The 27,875-nt window shown below is 38.7% G+C and overlaps 1 protein-coding gene across 3 annotated transcripts in view; it reads left to right on the top strand.

The window, feature by feature from the left end:
* Positions 1-27,875, top strand: part of tmem132e (transmembrane protein 132E) — a 347,606-nt gene that overhangs the window by 275,655 nt on the left and 44,076 nt on the right. For all 3 annotated transcript variants that reach the window (XM_044222324.1, XM_044222325.1, XM_044222322.1), the window contains exons 3-4: positions 13,787-13,927; positions 22,482-22,674. In XM_044222324.1, the coding sequence (XP_044078259.1) occupies positions 13,787-13,927; positions 22,482-22,674 (334 nt within the window). The remainder of the gene's footprint in view (positions 1-13,786; positions 13,928-22,481; positions 22,675-27,875) is intronic.

The raw sequence follows: 27,875 nt of genomic DNA, 5'->3' as shown, positions 1-27,875 counted from the left end.
GGAAGACATCAATAGAAGCTGGTAAATCAGCTTAATTAAATGTGAAACTCAAAGGCTTTTCTCCTGTGTTTGGTCCAGCTGCATTCTGACTTCAGACACATCCCTCCGGGGTTAAATTAAACATGGTTTAAGTGTAATGTGTTTTACTTCCAGAAGCCTGAGCACTATAGACAGTATGTCTGCCAAGGTCACATCGAGTCACAACAAGAAAAACGGTGTTATCACACACAGCTTGAAGCAACATGTCAGCCAATAGCAGCTAGATAAAATGGCTACATAGTGGCAGTACAGTGATGTTGTGATATCAGGTCACATACAACAGGTCATGCAGTCCGATCTGTTCTGCTCCATCATATGACAATCAATCCAGCATTTGCAGTGATTAAACACTTTGTTTTTGTCATTGTTCTGCATCGAAGAGTAATTTGCTTCTGACTTGACTGTGCGTTAATTAATTACTGTTGGATAAAGAATGCCGTTGGATTGCCATTGCAGCTTTTGTATGTGGCAGTATGAATGAATCTGAATCTTCTGGACAGTCACGCAGGTAGTGTCCAGTCCAAACATATTATCTCTATCTCTGAGGCAGAACAAATTGTTCTTTTGAATTAAAATCTTTTTAGTTGAGGTATGTTGGTGGTTCTGTGGTCTTGGATGTACAGCAGCATGTTGTGTGATGTCTTGTCCTGGTTTACCTGTCTCTCTCATTTGCATTTGTTTATCAGGCGGAAAAGTGTGCAAAAATGCACACTTTCACACAAATCAGAGGTTGAAAATCAGTGGTGAGAAATGCTGCAAATGATTGCCCACGCTGCCTATGGTCTATAAGCACAGATTGCACAGAGCAGCTTGGAATTGCCTTTGGGAGACTTCGTAAACCCCTCAACCCTTTTAAGGGAAAACCCACCACAAGACCCACAGCACCCTTTTCATCTGCTGCAGAGACAATGAGCCTCTGTTTTAATGCCTGTAATTGAGTTTTGCAGTAAGAAGCCAGAATCCAGTCAAAGCAAGTAGGAGCACGACTGAGATTTAAACTTCTATCTTAAGAAGAAAAAGCTGAGCCTCTTAAAACCCTCTCCTGTACACTGTAATTATATTGTCTAGATCTGTTCCATAGCAACAGACATCACTGGACTTGGTACAGAGAGATCTTCCCCGTGGCTGCAAATATTTGTTTAGCCTACAAAAAACATTCCGCTTTTCTTTTTCATTTTCAAAACATTGCATTTTCCTGTCTTTTGGGTTCTCTGTTACAGTGTCTAAATGTAGCCTTATTAGATCAGTAGTTATAAGCATCTATCCACACAGCTCCAAAAAAAGCCTCTCATCAAAACAACTAAATGATTTTCCTACTTTCCACTCTTTTTTCTCCTCCAGTGAATTGTCAGATTAGGCAGAATCTTGACTATTGGGCTATACTGAGCTTCACATTGTTGCCTTATTTTATTTCAGTCAGAAATGACTGAATTACTGACTCTGCTGATAATGTCCCCGTTGGCCGAGCCCCCTCGCATGCCCTGGCCGCTCTGTTTACTGTTAGATGGGCGTTCTGTTGTCTGACTCTCATAACGAGCATAGGTCTTTTTGCAGAATTGTGCATCACTCTGCCAAGCGAACATCTGTGGCGATGGCTGCTCCGGTCTTCATGACTGACAATGTTGTGCAGCCCCCATATTGACACTGACACCTCTCTTGTCTCAGGGACATAATGATAGGCACATTGCATGAGGTTTTTTTGCTGAGGCCAAGCGTTACTAAGCTGTGTGCTCAGGTTGAAGTTAGTGAGACTGTTATGGGATCTTAGGGACCCATGAGGTTCTAGAATTGTCACCATGCATACAAAATAGAGACGGAATTGTGGAGCTTTACAGTAAAAAAAAAACAACCACTTTTTCAAGTGGTAGGCAAGTTTTGTGTGTCATTTGTTCTAAGCGCTCATTACAGCAGTATCTCTGCACTGCATTTCTCAGACACTGTCAACTGTCAAACTTGTCAAAATGTCACAGCACTGTGGCAATTACAGTGACATCTTTATTTTTTGCATTTTTGATTGATCATCTTTGGTTTCTATAAAGTACTTTGGGGTCTTATCTGCTGAGCCATGGTGACTATTTTCACTCTAACTACTACACAGTTTTTTTTTTTTTATCCAAAATAAACTGTAAACAGAAAATGCATCGTTTCATGTGGACCAGAAGGGGCCCTGATCTGCTGGGAGGGGCTGCAACCTCCCACAGAAACACCACAGAAATGTTTTCCTCTAATGTTTGACTGGCAGACCAGGAAACACAAAACTCAGAGAGGTTCCCTCATCTGTCAGTCTTTCGATGCTCTCTGGTTGGCTTATCAGGCAGAACAAAACTCAAGATGGTGGCCAGCTCTGGCTATTCTCCACCACTGGAAAGAAGTAATGCAAGGGAAGGATTGTAGGCTAATTTAGATGTGCTAGTCAAGGATATCCTTTGCTAAATATCTCAAGGACATCTTTTGCTCAAGTCCAGACAGAGTTTCAGGCACCCTCAGAGGAAATTCCAGTAGAAGGATTCTAGGATGACCTGAGCAAGGAAGAGCCCACGAAAGTCTGCCTTCATAAATAACTTTACCCAGTTTGTTCATTCAGTGGCAGCGGTGATAACCATGCACATATTAGCTCTTGTTGTAAACATGGAGTGTCTTGAATAATTACTTGAAATATACATGTATAATTTGTTTAAAACAGGAAGAAGCACTTGCCATAATATTTGGCAGTTGCTAATTTTACTTCCTCTAATGTGAGCCTTGAAGATATTGAAGTTTAAAGTATGGTACACTAACTTGAATTCTTGTTGGTTTGCCTCTTTTAGTTATTAATGCTGAAACAAGTTGTTCCAAATCAGTAATGAAGTCTTATTGTTTTTGCTGCAGTGCTGCCACCTGCTTATAGTTTCTTTCATCAGTTGTCATCTAATAACACATTGTGTATGTGACACTGTCTGCAGCCTATGCTCTTTTGCATATAGGTTGAATTATGTATGTATTCTAATAGTCAGCAATAGAGACTATCTTCATTTGTGTAAAAACGAAAACACACTGCATGTGCTGTACCTAATCTGCATTATGGCAGTGCATATCAAATACCACTGTCACTAGTATCTTTGTACTGATACAATGCAATGAACTGCCTCACATGCAGTCATAGGGTTTTCATGTACAGTATATCTGCCATTGTATCTCTACAATTCTTCAGGAAAGCTCTATGTAAAACTAGAATGGTTGGTGGAAAATCAAAACTTCCTGACCGTGAAACTGGATGCGGTTATACAATAGATGTTTACATTGTTTACAGTCCTCCATTTATATTATTCCCTATTGAAAAATGATTTAGTATTTGTTTTGAATGTCATTTCAACGGTTCAGCGAAGTTCTGACAACCAGCAGCAAACCTTTTCTGCTTTTAAAGTAGCCCCTATAAACTTGACATAACATGCTGAAGCTGAAACATCGTGCACAGCGGAGTATGTAATCGAATCTCATGTCATTGGACACATAAAAGCACCAAATCCACAACTGGCCAAGGACAAATAAATGTCTGCACTTATTTTGAATTATGCATATTGTCATGGAATGAACTTGTTGTGTCTGCAGTAGCACAAGTGGCAAAGTTGTCTGTAAAGTGCCCCCTCAGAGGAACTAATGGAGCTTCTGCCTACAGATGAGTGGGGGAAAAAAGACTTTGCCGGCCAGATTTAGCAGTTGGGGAGAGGCCCCGTTTTTGCTGTAATGCAAAAGGGAGTGCAGCTAATGCCTCTGAGACATTCAAGTGCTGACATTTTAGTTGTTTATTTACTTTTCTGCCTTCATCTGTGCATCACTAAAGGGACAACCGTGAAGCCTGATTCCATCCATCAGTGTTTCGCTCACCAATGGTGCCACTACAAGTGTTCTGTGGGCCGTTGTCACCGCCATCCGCGATCAAATGTTTGTTTATGACGTCCCACCCGGCAGCATAACATGCCACTAGTGAATGCCAAATACCAGTCCAATCTGTCTGGGGCTGGCAGACAGAGAGGAAGGTCTTGGTCGTTTCATGTGATAATTTCACAAGGGAATTGTAGTCAGACCCTGATGAAATGCACAAACCAGAGCAGGGAGTTGTATTTGGTGAAGCTCAGAGATGAGCAGAAGGAAACTGAGGAAGTGGTCAGGCAAAAATCAAGTTCTGTGTGTTGGCAAAGCCCTAGATCTAGTTTGACCTTTCATGGTGAGTGGAGGGAAGGGGTGTAATTAGTAACTGATATTCACCCCAAGGGGAAGGACATTTTTAATGATTCGGGCATTAGTTCTATTGTATAAGCGTTGCAAAGATGTCCTAAATTAATTGGCAACAATGACAAAAAGCACAAAAAAATCAGACATTTTACAGCCTGTGATGTCTGTATGCCATCAGTGTTAAATTATGACAGAACTACAGTCCTTTTTAGCTAATTTAATGGATAATTCTGGGTTATTAAATTGTGGGTCTTATTGTCGTAGTTTTGGCCACAATATCTATCTGTTATGATAATACTGTGCTCACCGAAATGAATGCTGGGATCTGGGAACATGGTGTCATCGCTACAATGAAGTCTTACGCGGCAAGAAACATGGGTTAAAACTAAGTGTGCCCACCCAAAATGTGATAATCCCGCATTTGTCCTGTCAGATTTCTTTTTAGCGATGTTAACTCAATGTTTCCAGATCTCACCAGTTAACTTGGTAAGTATAATGTTATCATTACACATAGGAATGATGGCCAAAACTGCAAAAATAAGACCCAGTTTGTAATAAACAGAGCACCACAGCAACACATTGTAAAGAGTTCCGTTTCTATGTCAGTTACAACTTGTTTGAAATCTCAGCAATTTAAGAAATTTAAAATAATCCTGTCTATGTGGCATAATGTGTCATCATCAGTCATGACATTTATTGGAACATCTTGCAATATTTTTCAGTAATCATTTTTTATTTGATATGATGAAAGCATTACAGGCTGGGTTTAAAAAGCACTGCTTTTATGTTTGATATTCAGAAAATGTAGAGTTATTTACAAAGCTAATGGAAAAGTGAGAGAGCTGGACAAAGTATTTTAATAAATTCCTATTTTTTCTAAGAAAAACTCTCATTCATTAACTGATAAAGAAATGCCCTGGCCCCTCTATTCTTTCTGTTTGAGAAATGACAATATCACACATCAACAAATTAATTTTTTTATTAGAGGTAGAGAGGAGATAAGTGTGAACTAAGGCCTAGTTTAAGATTCATTATGACTTGGTCCTCAGAGTAAGAAGGCCTGAGCTTTACAAGGTTATTGCAGTGGGAGCGTCTCTGTAGTTTGAAGGCAAAGAGAGAGCATGCTGGTGGTTGATCCAGGGGGGAAAAAGTTCTCCCCCTCGTGCATCTCTGTCACACATGTTTGGGCAACCTTTGAATGTGATGAAGAAACAGAAAGATAAAGCCTGTGTTGAGGCATGTAGCGTCACAATAAACTTAATTTTCCGCTTCTATGCTCCCTAAGGCCTTCTGAGGATATTCACTCGCAGCAAGCCATAAGCCATGACATAAGCTGTTAGATACTAAATGGGCAAGGCAGTACTACACTTTTTATCACCTTGTCATGATTATACAATATCCACTGGGTTTGATGGGTTTATTGACCAATGCCAGTGAATTAAAGATTACTCCATCAAATGCTCAGATTTCTGGCTTTTAAAAATCTGTTTTTGAAAAGATAATGCTGGTATATTTTTACATTTTTTTTATTGTCAACAAATCCAGTGAAACTATCAAAACCATCAACGAATTCATCCTATAAACAAGTATTGCTTGTGTAGCCAAAGCTTATAGATTTTCCCTTCTGTGCCACAGAGCTTCATTGTTGTTCATAATCTATAAAGAACACATAAATAAGGGTCGATGGACATTACAATGAACATAGGTACTGAAGTTCATTTTGAGTCAGTCCCACACACATCGTCCTGCTGCTAAAGATCAAACTCCAAATGTGTATTAATCCACAGCTGAAAATAGTCCCCAACAAATTCTCTATTTCCCCGTTTGAGTAATGTAACTGTATATTTGTGACCTGTTTTTAAAGATTTACGTCTTTAGTAGGAACCAATGTGAAAAATGTAGAATAGGTCAAGCCTTACCCTTTAAAACTCTGTTTTGTTGTCTCGTTTTGGAACAACGACAATTATCAGAGTTTAAAATATACATAACCATCACCTATAAGCATTTTCAAATGCTCAAAAATGGAGGACAGAGCTATCCAGGAGCATCATAAAAACGTCTGACTTTGAGGGTAAAAAGCATCAGTCTCCAGACAAAAAGAAAATGACAAAGTAGTTTTATAATTGCAGTGTTTAGCATGGTACTGTAATATCTTACCTCAGCATTAGATGTTTTTGTTGGATCTCTGCTATAATTATCTGGCTTACTCATCTCTTCTGTTAGACTGTGATTTTATTGTATTATTTACAGAACAAAGAGCTAGAACAAAACACTGCTGATACCAGAAAACCAAGCAGTTATGGTTGGAACTTATTCTGGTTGTTTTGTAAGGAAATGTGTTAATAACTAGAAATGTGCTGTTGTTAACTATGCTGTACTTTGTAGAAGCCATATTTATCACTGCACTGCATTGCACTTTTTCACCTACAAGAAATAAATCAGTTCAGTATTTGCAAACCAGCAGCTGCAGTTTCAAATTTATAATCTGCTCTGTGACATTTCCCCAGCTTCTCATATTCTAATTTTCGGAGCCTCCCATTAAAAAGTCTGTCCCTATCAGGTCTCTCCCTCCCGTCTGGCTTTCCAGCTGTACGTCTCTGTGCTGCTGTCGAGAAAACCTCAAAGCTGTTAACTTGTGAAGATAAACACCACAGATATCAAAGTGCTCGAGATGATTGATAAGATTGCTGCTTGTGATCCAAGGGTGAAGCCATGTTTGTCACTCGAGAGTTGCCGTCTATTGCAAGGAGACTATTACAGTGCCAGGGAAACGTGTAAGTGGTTATTGACATTTTTAGGAAGAACAAGTTAGATGAAAGTCCCTGCAGCAGACCATGTTAGAAAATGTACTTACTGAGGAAACTTCACAGGTTAGTGTCCAGTTTCACATTTTCCTCTAAAGGGCTATTCAGCGATGTTTTAATAATATTAATAACAAAGCCTCCTCCATCTGTGAAGTGGTTGTACAGCTGTGTTTTGATAGGCAGCCACTGGTCGGGTCCAGCTAGCCAGGAAGCCTAAGGCCCGAAAGTATACTCACTTCAATCATATTTAGCGTGATCTGAAACTGCTGCTGAATACAGAGTTGTTGGCAAATACTGCATCTTTCCAGACTCTGTAAGTCAGTCCTGTGACATCATGTGGTGTATGCGCGCTCAAAACACATGCCCCTATTGTTTTCTATATAGGCTTACAAATCTTTGAACACGTCAACTCTCGACGACGTGCATCACCACCTGTAAGGATACAGCACTGTCCTAAATCCCAGCATCCACGCACCTCAGTTCTCCAGAAGAGTAGCAATTTTATCATGTTTGCTCCTCGAATTGGCACAACGGCCCTTTGGTAACGAACATTCAAATTAATCCTATATGGTACGCATATGTAGTCTTAAAATTATATTTCTTTGTGGAGATATGAAGTCTTAAAATGCATTTTTCAATGTCAGTCTCATTATGCTGTGTGTTGTGACTGCTCTGCCTGTGGGGACATTCTCTTCAAACGTGTTTAATAAATACTCTTTAAAAGGTCCATTAAGGAAAAATTGAAGACTTGGGAGCTATGATTTGATTTAATCCTGGTTTGCATATTTGATTTATTAACAGCAGCCAGTTAGATTAAATTACAGTGTGTGTCATGGCAGTTGACATGATTTCTGGCAGCAAGTGTCATATAAATAGGTGATGAGGACATGGCCCCCTGTGCCCAGTGGAGAGCAATCCAAACTCTTGAGTACAAGCACACCATGGAGACACAGCAAGCTGCAAAGAATAGACAAGGAAGCTGTAATTAGGACAAAGACCATGCAAAATGATGAATAGAAGGATTTTAAGGTTTTGTTGAGTAAATGTATGTGTCTTTAATTTAAGCTTAACTTTTTTAAACAGTTAAAAATGCAAGTTTGGGACAGATGGATATTTAAAACTGTCTTATAGCTCCAGCATGCGATGGGTTTTTCTTCAAAACTCTGTACTGGCTGAAAAAAGGGTATTGAAAGTATAGCCTACAAAATAACAGCAGCTGATTAAGTAATTTTGTTATTAATCACTGATTGATCGCACTGTGTGTTGTAGTCATTTCATGTTGTGGGACAGTGCTTATTTTAACACTAAATACAGGACTAAATTTGATAACTCCAGGGAGAACAAACAAGCAGCTCAGAAATCTGGCCTAAAATGTGTTGACCAAAAGCTCTCCTGTTTAGCAGTCCGTCAGAGTCTAATAGGTGTTGCCATGGCAGAAGGCATCTGTGTGGAATGAGTAAGTAATAGCTCTTTCTTAGCTGAAGTGGCTCACACTGCCTCTCCACTTTTCCTGTGTAGCAGCAGGGCTCACAGAGATTCTGAGAATTTGGGCGTGTATTATTGCAGGTTACTGCTGTACAGCTTTTCCATTTGCAATACTCTTTCATTAATCAGTATTAACACTGTTCAATGGGGGGCCGATTCATGTGGTGCTCCCATGGGTAATGCTTCATCCCCTCTCATTTGTGGCGCAAAAATGAAGCAGAGTCTGTGAAAAGGACTGTCTGATTAAAAACATTGATTCTGTACAATATGCAGGCTCTCTAAAAAAAGATTATGATGAATATGCAATGGCTTTTATAAGCCGTTTGTGTGTGTAGGTGATGAATATAAATACAAGTATTACTCATCAGGGTTGCATCCTTACCAGGAAATGGTTATGCCCTACAATAATGTGTAATTATCATCTCTTATGATCAGTATGTTTACAAGCTACAGTAATCAAGTAGCAACTGGGTCACCTCATTTAGTGAGAGTCTGAGGGTATTACGTTTCCCCTTTTCAACTCACATCAAAGGCAACATGCTTGATCAGGATGGTTTCTTAAACATTACACATTTCTGTTTCATCTCCCCTTGACGGCGCTGTATCAGATAATTACTGTATTTTCTCTAATGTGGAGGATTTGATGAAAGAAGACAATGAGAGCTGCAATAACAAGAAACATTTTTAAAAGTTGCAACCTGGGAAAACCGCTTCTTTAAATTTGAAAAGTAAAATACACAATTTTTGATGGGAGGATTTGTATTAGACATGGCATGTTTAGGACAGTGAATGCAAAACGCTTTATTGAAATTCAGTATTTATAGGTTCAGTGAATATTGTAGTTAGGATCACAGGGTCATAATTCCCTCAGCACAACCCCTCCCAAGAAATATTTGACTTGCCAACTAAAAAGTGTGTAAAATTGTAATGTTTTTGCACATTTTCTATGTTCATTTAACTGTGAAAATATATTTTCTGAAAGTTGAACAAAATAATCTCAGCTCAAGGTCCACTTACTAGCTATTTCAGAGCTTTCAACTACATCTCACAGTCTTCATCAGTGATTGGACCTACCCAACTCTCATCACATGACCTAATTGTTGAACGTTGTGTCATCTAATGACAAGCGGTCATATATGGGTATATACAGTGGTGTGCAAAAGTGTTTGCCCCCATCCTGATTTCTTTTCTTTTTTTTTTGCATGTTTGTCACACTTAAATGTTTCAGGTCATCAAACAAATTTAAATATTAGTCAGTCATTATTAGACCTGAATCCTATTGAGATGCTGTGGCATGACCTTAAAAAGGCAGTTCATGCTCGAAAACCCTCCAATGTGGCTGAATTACAACAATTCTGCAAAGATGATTGGGCTAAAATTCCTCCACAGCTCTGTAAAAGACTCATTGCAAGTTATCGCAAACTTGTTGATTGCAGTTGTTGCTGCTAAGGGTGGCCCAACCAGTTATTTGGTTTAGGGGGCAATCACTTTTTCACACAGGGCCATGTAGGTTTGGATTTTGTTTTCCCTTAATAATAACAACCTTCATTTAAAAACTGCATTTTGTGTTTACTTGTGTTATCTTTGATTAATATTTAAATTAGTTTGATGATCTGAAACATTTAAGTGTGACAAACATGCAAAAAAAAAAAAAGAAATCAGGAAGGGGGCAACCACTTTTTCACACCACTGTAGGTCACATGATGATGCCTGATCCAGTTTCATTCACTCATGAAGGGCATGCAATGTGGTTAAAAGCTCAGAACAAGGTTGTAAGTGGACCCTGGAGTTGAGATTATTTTGTCACACATATTGAACAGAGTGAACTCAAAATATTTTCTGTACATTTTATATCCCTACAAAATATTCTAAATGCTGTTTCAGAACCTTCTGGAGAAATAGAAAATCCTTTTATTTATTTTTTCATTGACCTTTAACAGTCAAATTTGAGAATACTGACTCTAAAAATATCATCAGTCACTGTGTGTAATTCATGTGGAATTTAAACTCATCCTAAAGTTATTAAAACTCCTCAATTCCCATAAATAATACAGAGAACATGACCTCAGTGCCCTCAGTGGCAGCCGCAGCCCTGCTTATACACTGTATTTACAGTATATTGAACATGTCATATTACAAACTTCTGTAAACCATGCCTTTATCCAGATACAGTAATCTCATTAATTTTGTGTCTATCTGACTGCACACTGGGGTATTTGAGTGTCTATGGGTGAGAAAGATGTCGGCAATGAAAACAACAACAACTGGAAAATGACAGCATTGGTCATTTGTTCAAATGTCTAAAAACAACCGCTGTTCTCATCCTGCCACGTTGGTTTCTTTTAACCATGGCTTCTGTCTTTCTCTATATAATTTTTGTGCCTAAACCTAACCAAACTTTGAGGTGGTAGATCAGTGATTTGTAACAGTTTTGGAAAGCTCTGACAAACAATGTCGTCCTGCTGATATTGGCGTCAGATCAGAAAATGTTCATATGCATAATTTTGCAAGGTAATGTCGTTAAGTTCAACAGATGAAAGAAGCAAAATTTCAACTTATTTTAAATTGACTTTTAACTCGATGGCTAATGATAAGTTAGTGGTTATAATTAGCTTGCATAGTTGCCATTAATCATTTGTTAAACACTATCAGCAGCAAAACGAGAATGGAGGTGATTACATTAAAATACCGATTATGTTGGAGCTGTGTGCCTATTCTGTCTGAAGAAGGGGTGACAGCTTCAGCTGAAAGTCAATTGTTTTCACAAATCATGGATGAGTGGTCGATGCTCTGAGCACAGGTTAGCGTAGCAAATGGAAACACCTCAGCGGGACTTCAGAATTTTTATCTGTCAAAGAAATAAATGGAACGATCTGGAAGATGCTGCAGGGGCCTCAAACTTTCAGCCGAATGTAAATGAGACACTTGAGAGAAAAATATGATAGGTAATGCTTTCAGTGAGTTTGTCCAGACAGAGCTGTTGTCTGTGTGGAAATGCGATGATCTCATGGCGGAATGAGAAAAACAATACTGTGTTTTACAGTGAACAAGGCAAAATCATTAAGATCCCCAGAGTTTTGCATGCAGGAAAGGAGAAATTGGCACTCATATTTTCATAACCAACGTGACAACCTTCTCAACAACACTCTCAATATCATTATGATTTAGTGTTTAATGCAGAATCTGTTACTGATCTAACGTTAGCTTTCAGTCTGGTTATTTATGAATTATCTTGAAGGCACAAGGCAGACATACAAAAGCCAAATATGTTAATCATTTATCTCTGTCTTGTGTTTCATGAAAATGAGAACATCCGATCAATAATCTCCATTGGCTCTGCATGTCTGTGGATGAGCCGCTTGCCTCCATCGTGCATCAGTGCAGGAGTTGGGCGTGGCTCTGTGGTCAAATGACCAGAATCACAATAACTGGGAAGAGAATGCTTTTGCTTTTGTTTTTCCTTTCTGCTCTTTTGTATTCTGTCAGTGGACACCTTAATAGCACGTCTAGGTAAAGTCACAAAGGATAGGTGCCAGAACTGGTTTGTTACCCAGCTGATTGGAAATTTCAAAGTATTCGTCACTGACTTGAACAGCCTCTTGGTTTGAGGTGGAAACCAACGCTGTCATCGAGATACACATTAAGAGCAAATCAGATTGTACGGACCCAAAAGTTTTCACACAAATGATCTTGATTCTTTTAGCACTTATGAACCAGAAATGTCTATTTTTCACCAGAAAAGCCTCCCTGCTTACTTACAGTCATCAGCATCTTTTCAATATGAATCTGATGTTTCAGGTTCAAATCTAAATCCACTCCTATCTGGATGCTGCAGCTTAATATTGTAAAATTGTAAAATTTAGATGTAAAAAAATACAAATCAAGGCCTGACCATTCTTTAAGAAATGGGAAAGTAATTGCTGCATATTGGAGCAGCCAATCTATACCATAACTGAATGTCATAATAGCATGATATTAGTCATTAGCCATTATTATTTTTTCTTTTTGAACACTTTTATAGCTACTCTTTTTTCTACTTCTTATGAAGCTATTTATTTATGTATTTACTGTATTTAGCTTCAGTTTTTGTCTTCTCGCTTCCTTCTTTCAAGGCTTTCTGATGTACATGTAGATGTGCACATACTGTGGCAGACGTGTTGGGAAGATGTACACATTAGTTTTTGTACTGTATACACACATGCATGTTCAGTATGTGAACACACAAAGTTTTGAATGTATCTACGTGTGTGTGTGTAGATTGTGGGTAGTGGATTTGTGTGTGCATGTCTGTGTATGTATTTAGGTTTGGAGGATACACACATATGTATATTAGGTTCCCTGTTATTATTTCTAACCTAGATATGGTGTAAAAGAAGGATTTGATTGATATTCACAGTACAATGTATATTTATTTTTCAATATGTATCAAGTGAACTGTCAATACATCTACATCATGTGAATATATTAATAAAAAAAATTGATGAAGAAATAATTGCAAAACAATAAATACATGAAATTTTATGACATGCATGTAGCAATAAACATTGCAGTGCTCATAATTGGTCATTAATTTCAGTCCCTGGCCTATTTCATGTGAACCCCTGAGAAATTATGAGACAGCAGGGAGTATGAGCGGTTCCCAAGTTAAAACATTCTTCCTGCTAAAGTGTCCTTGAGCAACAAATGTGAATCCCTACCAGCTCCAGGGTTCCTGTTCTGTAGCTCCCCCTACCAGTACAGTATGTTCTCCCTGAGGAGCTGAGGGTTATAGAAGGAGGATTTCACCTCAGAAGCAATTAATGTATCATGATATTGTGTCTTTAGGAAATCAAGCATTATTTAATCTGTTTAATTTGTATGAAATCCAATGTCTCATTAGTTGTATGTCTAAATGTTTTCACAAAGCATGTGGACTGAATTTGGAGGCTTTCAGATGTCAGTGGTTAATAATACTGTATAAATGCCTAGTGGGTGCTGCGTGAAGCCCTGTAGATTTGATTTTATGGGAAGTGTTAGTGAACACTGTGACCTGAAGTAGTCCTAGCCTTCTGGCCTCATGTATCATTGCACTGTCATCTTCATTCATCTCTGTTATTGATTCATCTGTGGAATTGCTTTTGCCATGACGCAATACAAGGAGGAGGACTGCTGCATACAGAGGGTGCTCACCTCTGACCTTGCACATAAATCATCGTCTCTAATAAAATTGACTCATCCCATTCTTTTTCCCTTGCCATTTCCTGCAGGGTCAAGGCAAAGAAAGGGGTGAACCTGCTCCAGACCAAGTCGAAGAACGCCCAGTGGAAGGTGGACTGGGAGGTGCAGTCCGGCGCCAAGCATTCCATCACCACCATCGATGTGAACAAGAACAAAGCAGTCAAACAGGGGTAAGTCAACAGCCCCGGGCCTAAACACACTGCGTCTGACTAACCAACTACTGCAGCTGCAGCTGTTGATTCCTGACCTCGCTCCTGCTACACAAAGACAACAATATTTGTCTTCCTTAACAATGGACAGAAGGTCTCCAAAAAGGTTTCCTTGCATGTAACAGTCATAGTTCACGCTCTGATTAAAGGAAGCTTTTAAAAGCATACACCATTCTTTGTAAATGGCCCAGGAGCTACAGAAGATAAAGTACAGCTTTGGCCCACAGCAGTGACTAAAGTACCCTCCGATTTATAGCACAAAGTTAAATGAATGGAGATGTTATCTGCTTAGTCTCACTACATCTGCTGTTAATTCAGTCTACGTGGAGTGATGAGGCAGACGATTTTGACTGCCGGCATTAAAATACCTTTGAGATGAGATCTTGTCTAAGAGCAGTAATTATGCCAACTTCCTCAAAAGAGTAAGAACACCAAATGACAGTCCTGTAGTGTCTGATGGGACTGTAATGGACTCTGTCTGTCCAGATTCTACAGTAAATGCAACTTTATCGTAATAGTGAAACTAGAGTTGCTAAGTGATTTGCAGGCCCAATGTAGTCTAAATGGTGTATAGCCTATTAATGCATTTGTTAGCCTGCTTTTAGCAACACAGCGTAAATAATTTGCCCAGTATATGTAGGCATGGAGATGAACATGTAGAGGCAGTTCCTCTGTAACCTTACTCTTCTCCCACCCACTTAAAGGGTCAATTTACCCAAAATTACAAAACACAAACATGACAAAAAGTGGTATAGCCAGGGAGATAGTTTTGGTTTTATTAGTACATATTTTGGCATATCTGCCTCCACTCTGATACAATTGCTGTTGAATTTTTAAAATGTCATTAATAAAAGCTTCTACCAACATCTAGAATTCCATTCACCTCAATTGTATTGAAGTGGTGGCAGAAATCTCAGAGTTTGCCAATATAAACCAAACTATCTGCATGGATACCACTAGGGGTAGGTGAGACAATATGTTTTTTTGTTTTAAACAGCTGCTTGCACATTAACACAGTAAACATCGATCACATTTTGTTCATGGGTTTTTACATAGGTGCAGTTTGCCCTGTCTCTGAGCTAGTTCCACTGAGGGAAAGTAACTAAAACTTTACAACCATAAATCACAATATGCGATGTATTCAATTAATTAACAACTGAAGCACAGGGAGTTAGGCTGGTTATCACCAAGCCCTGGAGACATTAGCAACTGCTGGTCTAAATATTGGCATCCCTATGGACTCCCTTATGGCTGGGGAGAAAGAGAACAGCGAGGAAGAAGATAGAGAGTGCCCTTACCTGAAAACAAAATCCACCATTCCTCTGTTGTTTACTTCTTAGCGCCTTAGTGGCAGCCTTTCTTGCTATATTTAGTGACCCATGTCATGTAATCTTTGCCACCCTGTCACCATGTGGGAAATGTCCAGTAGGGGGTCAAGCATGGATAGAGAAACGTGTCATGCTGCATTTTGTCAATTCTGTGAACACCTAAAGCCAAACAGCCAAACAATAGGCATCTAAAGTTATAAAGAGTGGAGTCACGGAAGAATTCGTGTTTTTGATGCCTCATTCCCATCAAATTGATTGAACGTGAGTGTGAAAAGCACTCATGCCTCTTAAGATTTTCTTGTAGAAATGTATTGTGGTGAAATTGGTTCACAATACTTGTATTTTGGGTTACTTGGAAGACTGCATGAGGTATTTGTATCAAAATGGAGCAGTGACAAGAAGTAATAAATTCCAACAAAGTATGACCTCAGTAATTTGTGATTTGTGAAGTACTTTATTTTTTGTCACTGGCAAAAACAGTTCATGCTATTTGTTGTTGTGTGGTAACTAACTCTACCAGAAAACTCTTGAGGCCAGCATGAAGCAGATTTTTTCCTGCCTAAAGTAGTATTGGTTGCCTAAACTTAAAGCTACTCTGTGTATATTTTTATGTGATTGTTGCATCTTTCAAATTGTAAGTTGGTGTTTGTAGAGAAATAAGTCAATCTTAGTGAAAATTTGGGCAGTCCAGATGTTTCTTTTCATCCATTCATGCATTGCTGTCTGCCACAGTGTTTCTTCTGGTATTACCACTGTGAGGCACCAAAGTCGGAAATTTTCCAGTCCTACACACAATGGCTTTAACCAAATTTTATGAGTCGTTTTTGGAACAGTCAAAAGAATCATTTCGGATGGCAATGACACATAACCTATTTTGTCATTTAAGTATGAGGACTCTTTGCCTGTGGGCAGTATTAGAACAAATGGTGTTTTTTTTTTTTTAAATCTCTGATATCTGTTTGGCCCTGAGCCTACAGCCCACATGAGTCCAGGGGTTGAAAATGTCTGCTAGATTGTCATGCAAATGCAATATTATGCTTTCATATGCTTTAAATTTCTACTGAACTTTGACAGAAAACAGTGTTTTGCATATATTTCAGACTTGAATATCCCAAATAAATGTATTTCCTACCAATTTAGTTGCAAAAACACAACAGGGTTTAAGGGAGCCATAAAGAGGTGAATACTTTCCAATGCTTCTTTAATTCTTGAAAAATAAACTGACAAACGTGGACCTGCAACTCATTTCACATGTATTTTAATGGTTCATAATAAATCCAGTCAGTTTTGTGGATAGTTTCTGTCATCACACTTTCAGCACCTACATTCCCTGCAGCTTTCTTTTTGATTATATTCTTCTTTGTTTTATCAAGACAGTATATCCAACTTTGTTTTCTCTCTTGTTTGAGTGCATGAGCTCATACTGCAGGACAAAACTATGTGCAACAGCCTAAGACTCAGACTCTTCACAGTAATTAGCCCAAAAATACATGAATTCTCAAAACAATTCTTCCCCTAATTACCCATTTCAATGCAGTGGTAAGGGGAATTTTAATATCTTTTCTAAGTTCAATAATTGTTCTCATTCATGTCTTTTTGTGCGAGATTTAAGCAGCAAACAAGTAACTGCTCACAATTTAAATCCCCTTCTTCTCACACACACAAACACACACTCCCCTCTCCCCCCAAAAAAGACAAACATACACACACACCAGCATCATTTTGCACCTCACTGGTGAATACATCTGAGTAACAATTCAGTTTGAACATCTGGTTTTGTTTACTCAAAATTACCTGAAACTGAGGAAATGAGGTGACAATGTTTTCCCTTCGGGGTGTATTGTTGATCTCTTCATCACTCCTCTCTTTATTATTCTTCTTCTTATCTTGGATTTTTTCTTCATCAGATCATATTTTAGTCTGTGCTGGAATTATTCAACACATTTATTCTTCTGTAACCTTCCATCTGGAACAGTCCTATTCTAACAGCAGCTCGTTGATAACACCACATGAACCACTGCATTATTGATCGCAGTCAATGGGTTTCAAATGAATAATGCCACAGTCAGGACAACAGAAACAACTGATCATTTAATAAAATGATTCTTGGTTCATTTTTTGTTCTGAATAATTTAGTGTTAAACAAGGGATGAAACAAGAAAAAGATTCAGAGCACATTTTTAAGTGCCAATAACCTAACAAAAACTTCTGCAGGACAGGCATAGACTGACAAGTACTCAGTTTTCAAAGCTGCTCTGTCGTTACTGATGTTTTCCCATTTTGAACTTGCATGAAAAAGAAAATGTTTTTTTTAGCACAATAGATGTTCTCTAGCGGCTGTTTACATAGATTGAAAATCCTTTATTATATACAATGTACATTTTATAATGTGCATCCTGGAACCAGGACGTGGTCAGCATAGCTTAGCATAAATACCGGAGGCAGTGGGAAACCCCTTGCCTGACTCTGTCCAAAGTGAAAAATTAGCAGAGCAGCAGCAGCTTCAGTCCTCTGTCTGTGTCTATACAGGATGCATTCAGGCACTGTATTGAGTGTAAGTTTTGGCAGCACTCAGAGCCATTACACAAACACATTACACATTGGCCAATACACAAACACAACAGTTATGCGTGTAAAACAAAAGAAAATAGACTTCGGCCATGTATAGCACGAGTGAAATGCGAGCCGTTATGCGGCCTGTGTAGACCACTGTATTGATTTAGCGTATATCAGATGCATGTGACATGGATGACTGACTCCTCCTGCCTCCTGTGTCAACACACTATAAGAGTCTTTACTAAGCCCAAAAATACGTTTGTTTGACCTGTAGGCCTACAGAAACAGAAATGTAAAAACAACAATTTGTGATTTTAGGGGGAGTTACATGCTGTAACTATGTCTTCACAAACAATGGTTTATCCCACTGCCCAGTCCATCTTTGCTATATCGCAGGTTGCCAAATACAATAAGTCGGCACAGGTTTTTGTATAGGTCTCTGTGATGACTCTGAGAAGCTACGCACATACACTGAATCCGGCTGTTGATAGCTCCAGCACAAATTGTAGTTTTTACACAGAACACATTACACAAACAAAAGATACAACATGTTCAGTGGTGAGCTTTAGTGGTGCTGTGAGTTGTGTTTTTTCATGTTGGACAGAGCAAGGCTAGCTATTTCCCCCTGCCTCCAGTCTTTATGCTAAAGCTAGGCTAACAGGCACTTAACACACAGAATTGATATTGATCTTACTTTCGGTAAGAAAGCAAATATTCCAAAATTTTGAACTATTTCTCAAAATTCCTACTTTATTTCAATAAAACATCCCTTTACTTTGCTTTAAATGCTTTTAAAAATCAGCATTATAGACTAAAGTGCTCAAGACTTTATAGTATAGACTCAAGCATGGACCATTCTGAACCCGCTGTTCACCATCTCTGTTCTTCTGTTGTTCTGCCTGGCAGTGCTTTGATCCAATGAACTCTCCCTGTTAATCAGTTCAAACAGACCTATGATCAAAGAACGAAATCCCCCTGAGCTCTGAAAAAGCCCCAAGCTACAGCTTTTAAAATATAAACTTTGTGCTATACAGGCAGCACATCATTAACTTAATGGAAACAAGGCCGGACTTTCTTGAGCCATGTTTACTTCTCTCTTCTCCTCCTCTGGTATGAAATTACTCATTTAAGTTTTCACCACCCACTACTTTTTAAAATGCCTTTAAGTTGAATTTCGTTTGTCCAGCAGCAATGCTCTTTTTCTATTTCTTGCTTTCAAAGCTGAAAGGTGTCGTGAATAATAACATGAAATATTTAGATTGTTCATTTTAATCATGGAAAATAGTGGACAGCAGAGTACAGGAAAGCTCACCAAAACAATTCCCTCTACATTTCCCTGGACTCAAGTAACATTAATTAGCTAACACATACATAATTTAGTATTTTGATGTTAAGGTCACCCTATAATCCACTTGAGACGTCATAAAGGAAATGTAATAAGACATACTGTAACACAGCAGCTACTAGAGCAGTGGAGAGAAAAACACACCAATTTAAGTAAAAACTGTTATGGATTTAGTTATTCTTTATTTATTTCAGTCTATCATCCAGTCACATTGTGATGCATTAGGTGGCAGGACACAGATCAGCAGTCACATATAATACATATACAGATGATGTAAAGAGATAGAAACGTAAAGCAGAAAATCAATTCTATCAATCTAAAGGATTCTGATAAGGGCATGTGCCGACAGAATCTCTTCTTTTGAGCCAGATCTCAAAAAACAAGTCAAAATATCAAGAGTAACTGTAGCTCATTGAATGTAACATGAAGGAGAAATATCTTTCTTTTTTGTGCTTTTTTTCTGCTGCTTTCATTTTCATTTTTACAATTTACTCTTTACTCTGATGTAAAAGCATTTCCCCCCAAATCAGTGCATTGTGAACATCATTTTTCCTTCCCTCCAGCGTGGTGGCAGTCGACACTGTATTGAGCGGCTGTACATGTACTCACTTCAGTGGGCCATATTGATGACAGCTTTAGTGTGTCACAGACAGATGGGGGTGTTTGTTTTCAGTGAGTGATGTCGAGACAAATAGACTGAGATCTCATCACGATGTTCCTGAGAGGAACCTTTTGTGGTTGGAGTCTGGTACAGATAGTTTGATCCAGCTTTCATTAAAAGGCTCTCAGACTGAATGGTGGGATGGTTCTCTGTTTTTGTGAAGGACAGACAGTGAGTGCCTCACTCTCAGCCAAAGGTGAGGTTTGGGCAGGATGATTCTCGTCACAGGCAGAGACTCCACAAGTGGGGCAGTTTCATTTTAGGCTTGTTGAACATAAGGATTACAAACCCAACAAGTAGGATTTTCATAACAGGAGCTCTATTATCGCTTCTACATCACTGGCATGTCTGCGATAGTAAAACGGACATCCCAGCTGAAGTCTTTGGTATCTTTACACTGCAGAGAGAAGCGAAAGAGAGAGTTCTCAAATATTTCATGTGCACAGCCATCAGAACAATCAGGTTACCTACCAAAAGCTATTGATTGGTCAGAAGCATATCTGCACTCCACTGCAATTACGGTTATTTGAAAGTGAGAGGCAGAGCCAAATTTGCAATCTCCTTGCACAAGCTCTACACTTAGGCCTTAAGATAGAAGAAGAAAGTTGGCCATCCAGATTAGGGAGCAGTGATAAGACTTGCACACTGTTTTCATTCAGAGACAATTACTGATTAATAGTCTGATTAGTCTAATGTCAGATTAAGTTTTTTTCTGTAAAGCACAAATAAATAAATTATCAGCGTAGATGTCTGACATGAAGCTTCACCTGCTGCATCAGCAAGACAGTCCAACCCAGTATCCTACAAAATACATGTGTATACGACTGATTAGCTTTGGAAATGTCTGTGATTGCTTTCTGGATTACATTCCCTGAAAAACAATCCAGGCTCAATCCAGGTGCCTAATCCATTTTGTATTCAGGGTTTCTGACCAGACTAAAAAAAAGTTTATAAAGGGATTATGGCACTAAAGGATTAAATTGCAGCATGAGAGAATGATTCATATTGTAATATGCTTTAGCACAGTTTCAATTTCTTCACCTTGACTTCATTTAATCAAGAAAGATGCGAACCAAAACCTTATCATAATGGCTGGACAACAAAATTATATTAACCAAAACCACTAATGGTAATGGTGGATCGTCTCTTTACAGCTTTTGCGTTGACATCAAAACCTGAATATCATTATGGTTGCTTTTGCTGCTTATTTTTCACATCAAGCAATGAAATTTATGTGAGTAAAGCATGGTAAGATTTCAAGAGGGAAATGTGCTCCAGTCGTGAAGCTTCAGGTTGTAAACAGCACACTGTGACCTTTAAGATCCTACAGCCATGTTAACTGCCTTTTGTCTGTCAGATCTGACTGTCTGAGATCTACCAATCAATCCGAAGGAGCTGTTTAGACTACTGTTGACTGAATGAAATGTTATGATGGGGCCTTTTCATCAATGAATGTGACAACTTATGTAAGCTTTGCTAAATGCATAATGTTGATTACACTCCTGTCATGGTTTTGGCTTTGTGTTCAGCTGTTACCTGTTTTATTTTGTAAGTGTGTTGCCTCATGTGTTGTATAGTTTAACTTCCTGTCTTTGTTTGCTTTTCCCTCCAGTTCTGATTGTTTGCTCCACCCTAATTAGTGTCACCTTTGTCTAGTTATCCTGCCCTCACCTGTATATATAGTCTGTGTGCTTCCCTTGTCTCTTTGTCAGTTCGTCATTGTTTTGATGACAAGCGCCCTGGCATTTTGTATCTGTGTATTCTGTATACTTTGTTTCCCTTGGACCTTGCCTGATTTTGGATTTTGCCTTCCCCCCGTTGGGCTTGTTTTCCTGTTGCATACCTGCTGTGAGTGACTTTTTCTTGCCAGTTTCAGTGTAAGCGTGTTTCCTTCCATTAAAATGATCAAACCGCACCTGCTCTGCCTCGTCTGCCTTGTCTGCATTTGGGTCCTACTCCTTCCGCCTGCTTGGCAAACTACAACAACTCCACTGGAAGCCAATAGCTAGATACTGGCTTTTATTCTGAAATCATCTCGGCTTATTGGTTACTGATTCAGTGATCCAACCAGAATACTATGATCAATCTTAAAAACTAAAAAGTACATTCAGCTCTTCTGTCATTTCAATACACGATAATAAAGCCATGATATTTTCAGAAGGTGCTCAACTGCATATGCATTATTACATGCTGTCTTTTTTTTTTCATGTTTACAAAACGACATGCCTTCAGATATGCAAATTTAGAATATGAATAAAGAACAAATACTAAAATACATCATCTGATGGATGACAGACTCCTCCTGCCTCCTCATCATCTCGGTGACCAAGTATCTGCTTGGCTCTAAAGATTTGGCTGCAGTGCTTCACATGTTGAAGTCAATGAGTACATTATTTCTTTTTTCAACTCAAGGATATCTTAAGGAAAACTTAAAACTTATACATGCACTTAAAAATAACTGCAGAGCAGTGTGTTGACAGCTCACTAAATTGCATGTTTAAGAATTTAAAACTATCAACAATTTCATTACCAGAAACTAATGCATTGCCAGAATTCCTTGTTAAACTTTTGTTGCCGTAACTGATATTTGGCTTGTTTTGTGTGTGTATTTTCATGGTCTGGCAGGGATGTGTTGGGCAATGTCGAGGTGATGCAGTTGGATTTCGAGATGGAGAACTTCACCAGCCTCTCGGTGACCAGAAGGATCAACTGGAACATTGACTACAAGGGGCAAAACCCACCTCCTGATTCAGAGAAGGTTGTAACGGAGCTGACTGTAGTGCAGCGAGATATTCAGGCCATCATCCCTCTGGCCATGGTGAGTGGCAGATGGCCAGATTCATATGGATATGATTGTTGTTAAACTCAGATTAAATCAAATTATTATATAAAATGACCATCTCAGGAATTTTATCATGTTAAGCTTTGTTGAAAAAACCAAAACACCAGAACTGAAATGTCTTGTTTTAAAGGGAATTTTTTCATTTACATTTTTCCCTTTAGCTTTGAAAATGTGAGTTAGATGATCAATGAGCTGTCAGAATGCATACTGACATTTTGCTGTGGAGGCCATCAGAAGATCTGATCTCATAAGCCTTGTTCCTTGTGAAATACTACACAACCCATTGTGTGGCTACATAGTGCAAGTATACTGGTAGCCACACAAGTTTGTTATACCTGGTTGGTTTCTTAAAGCTTAAAACACTTTCATGACTCTGACAATGACTCAGTAGTGCTGAAAGTTAGTTAGTTAGTCTGTTAGTCAAGGCTGATGTGAGATTATTATTTTTATATGTACAGTGTTTTTTTTTTCCTACATACGTTTTCCTAGATATTACAGCCGCACAGTGCACACTTATATTACAATAGGCGTAAACTAAAATAAGTGAAAGGTCGGGGTGTGTTGGACAGCTGGCATACTTAGTTCAAACTATATATATCTATTACTGGTCTGCATGGATCGGGCTCTATCCAGATCCAGTAGATCAGCTCAGACATCCAAATAGCCCAAAAACCTGTTTGAGTTTGACTATGAGGGAAAATTTTTAAACTTTTAACTGTTCCTGTGCTACAAACTCATAATCAGAGATCTGTATAAACTTCCCAGGTTATCTAATCCCAGTAATGATGTTTACATGCGTTGAAGAACATGTAGCAGGAATTTGCTATGCATCAGAATCAAACCACTTTTGTATCTACACTAACACTGTAGCTTTAAAGGGGCATTATGTAAGATTTGGCCAGAATTGTATTTTAAAACATTCAAAAAATTAACTAACCTTATCAACAGAATGTGAAGAAGTAACCATTCCGACGTCATGTCAATGATGTCAATGTATTATGTTGCAGAGATATCTACTGAAATTAGCATGCTAACCTGCTAGCCCCGGCCCGTCCTGTGTTGTAATACCATTCATACCATAATTCTTAGACCTATTTTCCTTATCAAACTGAAAAATACAACCGTACACTTTCTGAATTCACGTTTCTCTCTTTTTACCGAACTAAGACTAGCTTAATTGCCTTGTTAGATCATCATAAAACACTTATTTGAAACTCGATAGAAACAAAATAAAACTCACCAAAACCATCTTGGTTAGTGTTTCCACTGTTCCAACAATCACCAACTCAGGTTTGGTCGAAATAAATCCTTAATCCACGCATAAAATGTGAAAAATATTCTGTGTCTACACGCTGTCGCTGCCTCACTGATGTTCGACCTCCCTCTAGCTCCTCTCCCACTTGACGCCTCTCTTGTCCCCACCTGAACCCGACCTTCGTCGTCCCCTGAGTCAGAATCCTGGTCGTAGACGCTGTAAATCACTTCGGTACTGTATTCCCTGTCGTCAAACTGGCCTCCGTCAGTCTCGGAGGCTGTGTTCGGTCCCTGTCTGGCCGTGTTCACTGGGAGGCTGCTGATCCAAGCTTCAGTTCTGGTGCCCATTCCAGACTCAGTCAGCTAATAGGGCCGCTAAGTTTGCTGCACGGCTAACTGAGCTAACTAGCTAATGGCAGTTAGCAGCAGTTATGACCTGATATGTGATATGCTGCCCCCTACCTTTTTTGGAATATGAATTCGACAGGTGGAGAGTAGTCACAATTCTTACATATTGCCCCTTAAAATATTTTTATTCATCACAGCCTGCACTTGTATATAAGTAAATATCATGTACAGAGCATCAGACAAAATACAGCCAGGTATATTGGCGTTACAAATGAATCTAATCAACACCTACACTCTCTGCAATGACTTGCTGATTGTTAAGAAAGTTAACCAATCCCAGAACACACTGTCTATTACTCTTTTAATCGGGGTTGTTCCTTGCTCGTGAAAGGTGGCAATTAGTGAGGGTAGTAAACAGATTATGGGAACAAAGGGAAATTAATCAAGCAAGTGGTGCCGAGTACCTCTGGCTATGCCTTGCCTGGCTATGCCTTGACTTCCTTTCTTATGGTCTTGCTTCACTCACTTGTTCGAGTGAAAGCCAGTGAAAAAAGTCCAAATCCTTATGGTATTTGCTCATTAAAATTTACAGTGCATGGCAAATAAAACAGAAGACTGGATGAAGGTGGCCTGTAGAAGTAGATGATTGAGAGGGTTTTTCTGAGGACAGCACATTGCAGTGTTCATGGTGGGCAAAAGTCATCATTGCAGACTCTTCAGGAACCATGAGGTATTCGGTCAATAGCACATTCACCATCGTCTACTGTAGGTCATTAAATACATAAGATTACTAACAATATAAAATATATCTGTGGGTATACCAAAAATCTAGAAGGATTAATACTTTGGCCAGGATAATAAGCCTCTGGTTATTGGTTATATATTTGCATAATTACAACTGTTCTTCACCTAAAGCTCCATTAAATATACTTGAGCTGCAGTTATGACTTTGTGTACTGCACATCTGTTGTAACATAAGGTTCACTTCATATCTCTGGTCCCCTTGAAATTTGGGATCAGCATGCATCTTGTACCCAGATGTGTTTAGCTGCGTTGCAAAATTAAATTTCTGCCTGTGTGACTCTCCCTTGTAAAATTTATATTCTAAAGCAAGACGGCATGAACTGTTGGTGCTTTTTCCGCGGCTGCCTGCCACCTCTGCACTCTATATTACTTGGTAGTTAGATCTATGGGTAAGTGGTTATGTTGTATGTTTTTAATGCTTTTTAGCTGCAGTCTCTAAGCACAGGATTCATGTTAATACTAGACGGAACAATAAAAGGGGACTGGTGTTGTCATCATCTTCAATATTTTTAGTTGACAGGGAATTTCAAGGACATCATTAGTCTTCCTTGCCACTGTAAAAATGAAGGCTACATTTGTTTTGAAATGGAAAGAAAGGAAAATGATCTGTAACACACTAAGACTAAGCCCAGTCAGGCTTGATCAATCCAGAAAGTTTTCACACCCTGGGAATTCTCTGGGTGCTTCCAATTAGTCTATCGCTTTTAAAGTGATCAGCTCAACCTGCTCATTACTCTCGGATGCTGGCATCTGGTGAAAAAGAGATGAATTCTCAGACTAACCCTAAAAACTTTACTCATCAGGCAACATTTATTGATTTTGATCTGAGGGAGTCCTGCAGGTAGGTCACCAGTGGTCGCCTTGAAAGATGAGGTTTAATCCATCATTTCAGTTGTTGTGACTAATTGGATTGTACATTATATCAAAAGAAAGTGGACATTCCAGTTTCCCCCATCAAGAGAAGTGACACAGTTAAACAATGGTAACACCCATGATGCATGAATGATTAACTGAAAACAGGTGGTCTGTCAGAACAGACCAACTTTATCATTATGGCAGGCTGGTGAGAAGCTTAATGGGATGGTGTGTTGTGACAAGGCTGTCTGTTGTACAGAAAGATAAGAAATTACTTCACTGACCCTCCTAAGCTCAGTTTAAATCATAGAAGTAAATTTAATTATAATTAATTAATAATTAATCATACTGAGTTGTATCAAATTGATATAAGTTATGTAAAGATCAGGTTGGGAAAATACCATACCAATTAATTCTTTCTTCTGAATATATAATTAATTTTTGTTCATTTCAGTGTTTGTTTGCCTTGTGATTATCAACCCACTGGAGTTCATTTTGACATTACATCACTGTTATTAACTAACTCTCAAAATGTTTGCTTTTCAAATTTCAAGAGTGACTTCAGTGTTACCAATATCTAGGAAAAACTATGAAGTACAAAGGTTATGTTTTTAATATCAGAATGTGCTGTAATTAGCACAGAGAACATGGCCACTGTGTGTTAATCAATTGAACCAATATGTCTCGAGGGCTTTCTATTTGGTCAGGTCAAGGAATAAAGCAGTTAAAAAAGAAATGAATCAGGTCAGAATAACAACATTCTAATAGAGTAACAAAAGACTGGCTCTAAAGTTGGACATCCTTTATCTTCTTTTGCTGTAGAATTACTGTCATTTTAAGGTTAGCGGCAGATGCAAACCAACCAGCACTTTTAAGCTGGTGCCATACACCCACTGACAGCTTGTAGAACAGATCAGCACTTTCAGAAACTGCTGATATAAATAGGTGGGAGGTGGTTCTGTCTCCAAAATAATAACACGATGCATTTTGTGTAACGAAGCAACAGAGGTGACGGTCTAGGGTGAACCCCTACAGTAACTTTTGACAGAGGAACGTGTGAAGGAGAGAGAAAAGGAAGAAAGAGGAGCTGGTAAAGTGAAAGAGAATGAGGGTTTTTATGGTTTACTGACCATAGATTGTGTGCCAACTACAGTTGACCTGCTGCAGATAAGGATAGGAAGGAGGAAGAGAAGGGTGGAATTACTTGTGAATTTACAATGTGAAAGGAGAAACAATTCCAGATTGGTAAGGTTAAATCAACCCTGAGGCTTATTACACACAGTTTAGGCCACTATTAACACAAAGCCACCAAAGCCCTCTTTCACAGGACATTCTTATTACTTTGAGAGAAGAGAGCTGAAGCGACAAGAAAACAGGAAGGATGATGCAGAGCAGGGGGTAGTGGTTGTGCCAGATTCCCAACTCCATTAGCTGCTCCGTGCCACAGTAGCTACCAGATGTTAAATAAAAAATGATGTTTTGTGTCGCACAAGCCCCACAACTTGAAGTCACGCATTACAATTTTACATGTATGTATTTGTGCATTCCTAAAGATACACATGTGGCAAAATGTATTGTTTTACATTATTCAAAAGCAGGTGGAAATGGTAGAAGTCTCACACACTAAGTGCTTTTTAAACAAAGACTCTGGGCAATTCCAACAAGGCTCCACAGTAATGGATTACATTTAATGGGATGACAATAACCACAAGCAAATTACGGTTATCGGTAATCTGTAAACACAGTTTAAACAAAAAGAAGGGATTCATTTGTTGGTCTAATAAATTGTGAATGAGTTAAGACATTTAAACTGAGATTACACACACGCATGCACACACACACTCATTTTAAACAAAGTGAAAGCAGAAAAATCTGATTATGACAATTTTGCCAATATAGAAATTTAGAAAAATTCT

Source organism: Siniperca chuatsi, linkage group LG14 (genome assembly GCF_020085105.1).
Source record: "Siniperca chuatsi isolate FFG_IHB_CAS linkage group LG14, ASM2008510v1, whole genome shotgun sequence".
Classification (NCBI taxonomy): domain Eukaryota; kingdom Metazoa; phylum Chordata; class Actinopteri; order Centrarchiformes; family Sinipercidae; genus Siniperca; species Siniperca chuatsi.
This window is presented reverse-complemented; position numbering and strand designations above follow the sequence as displayed.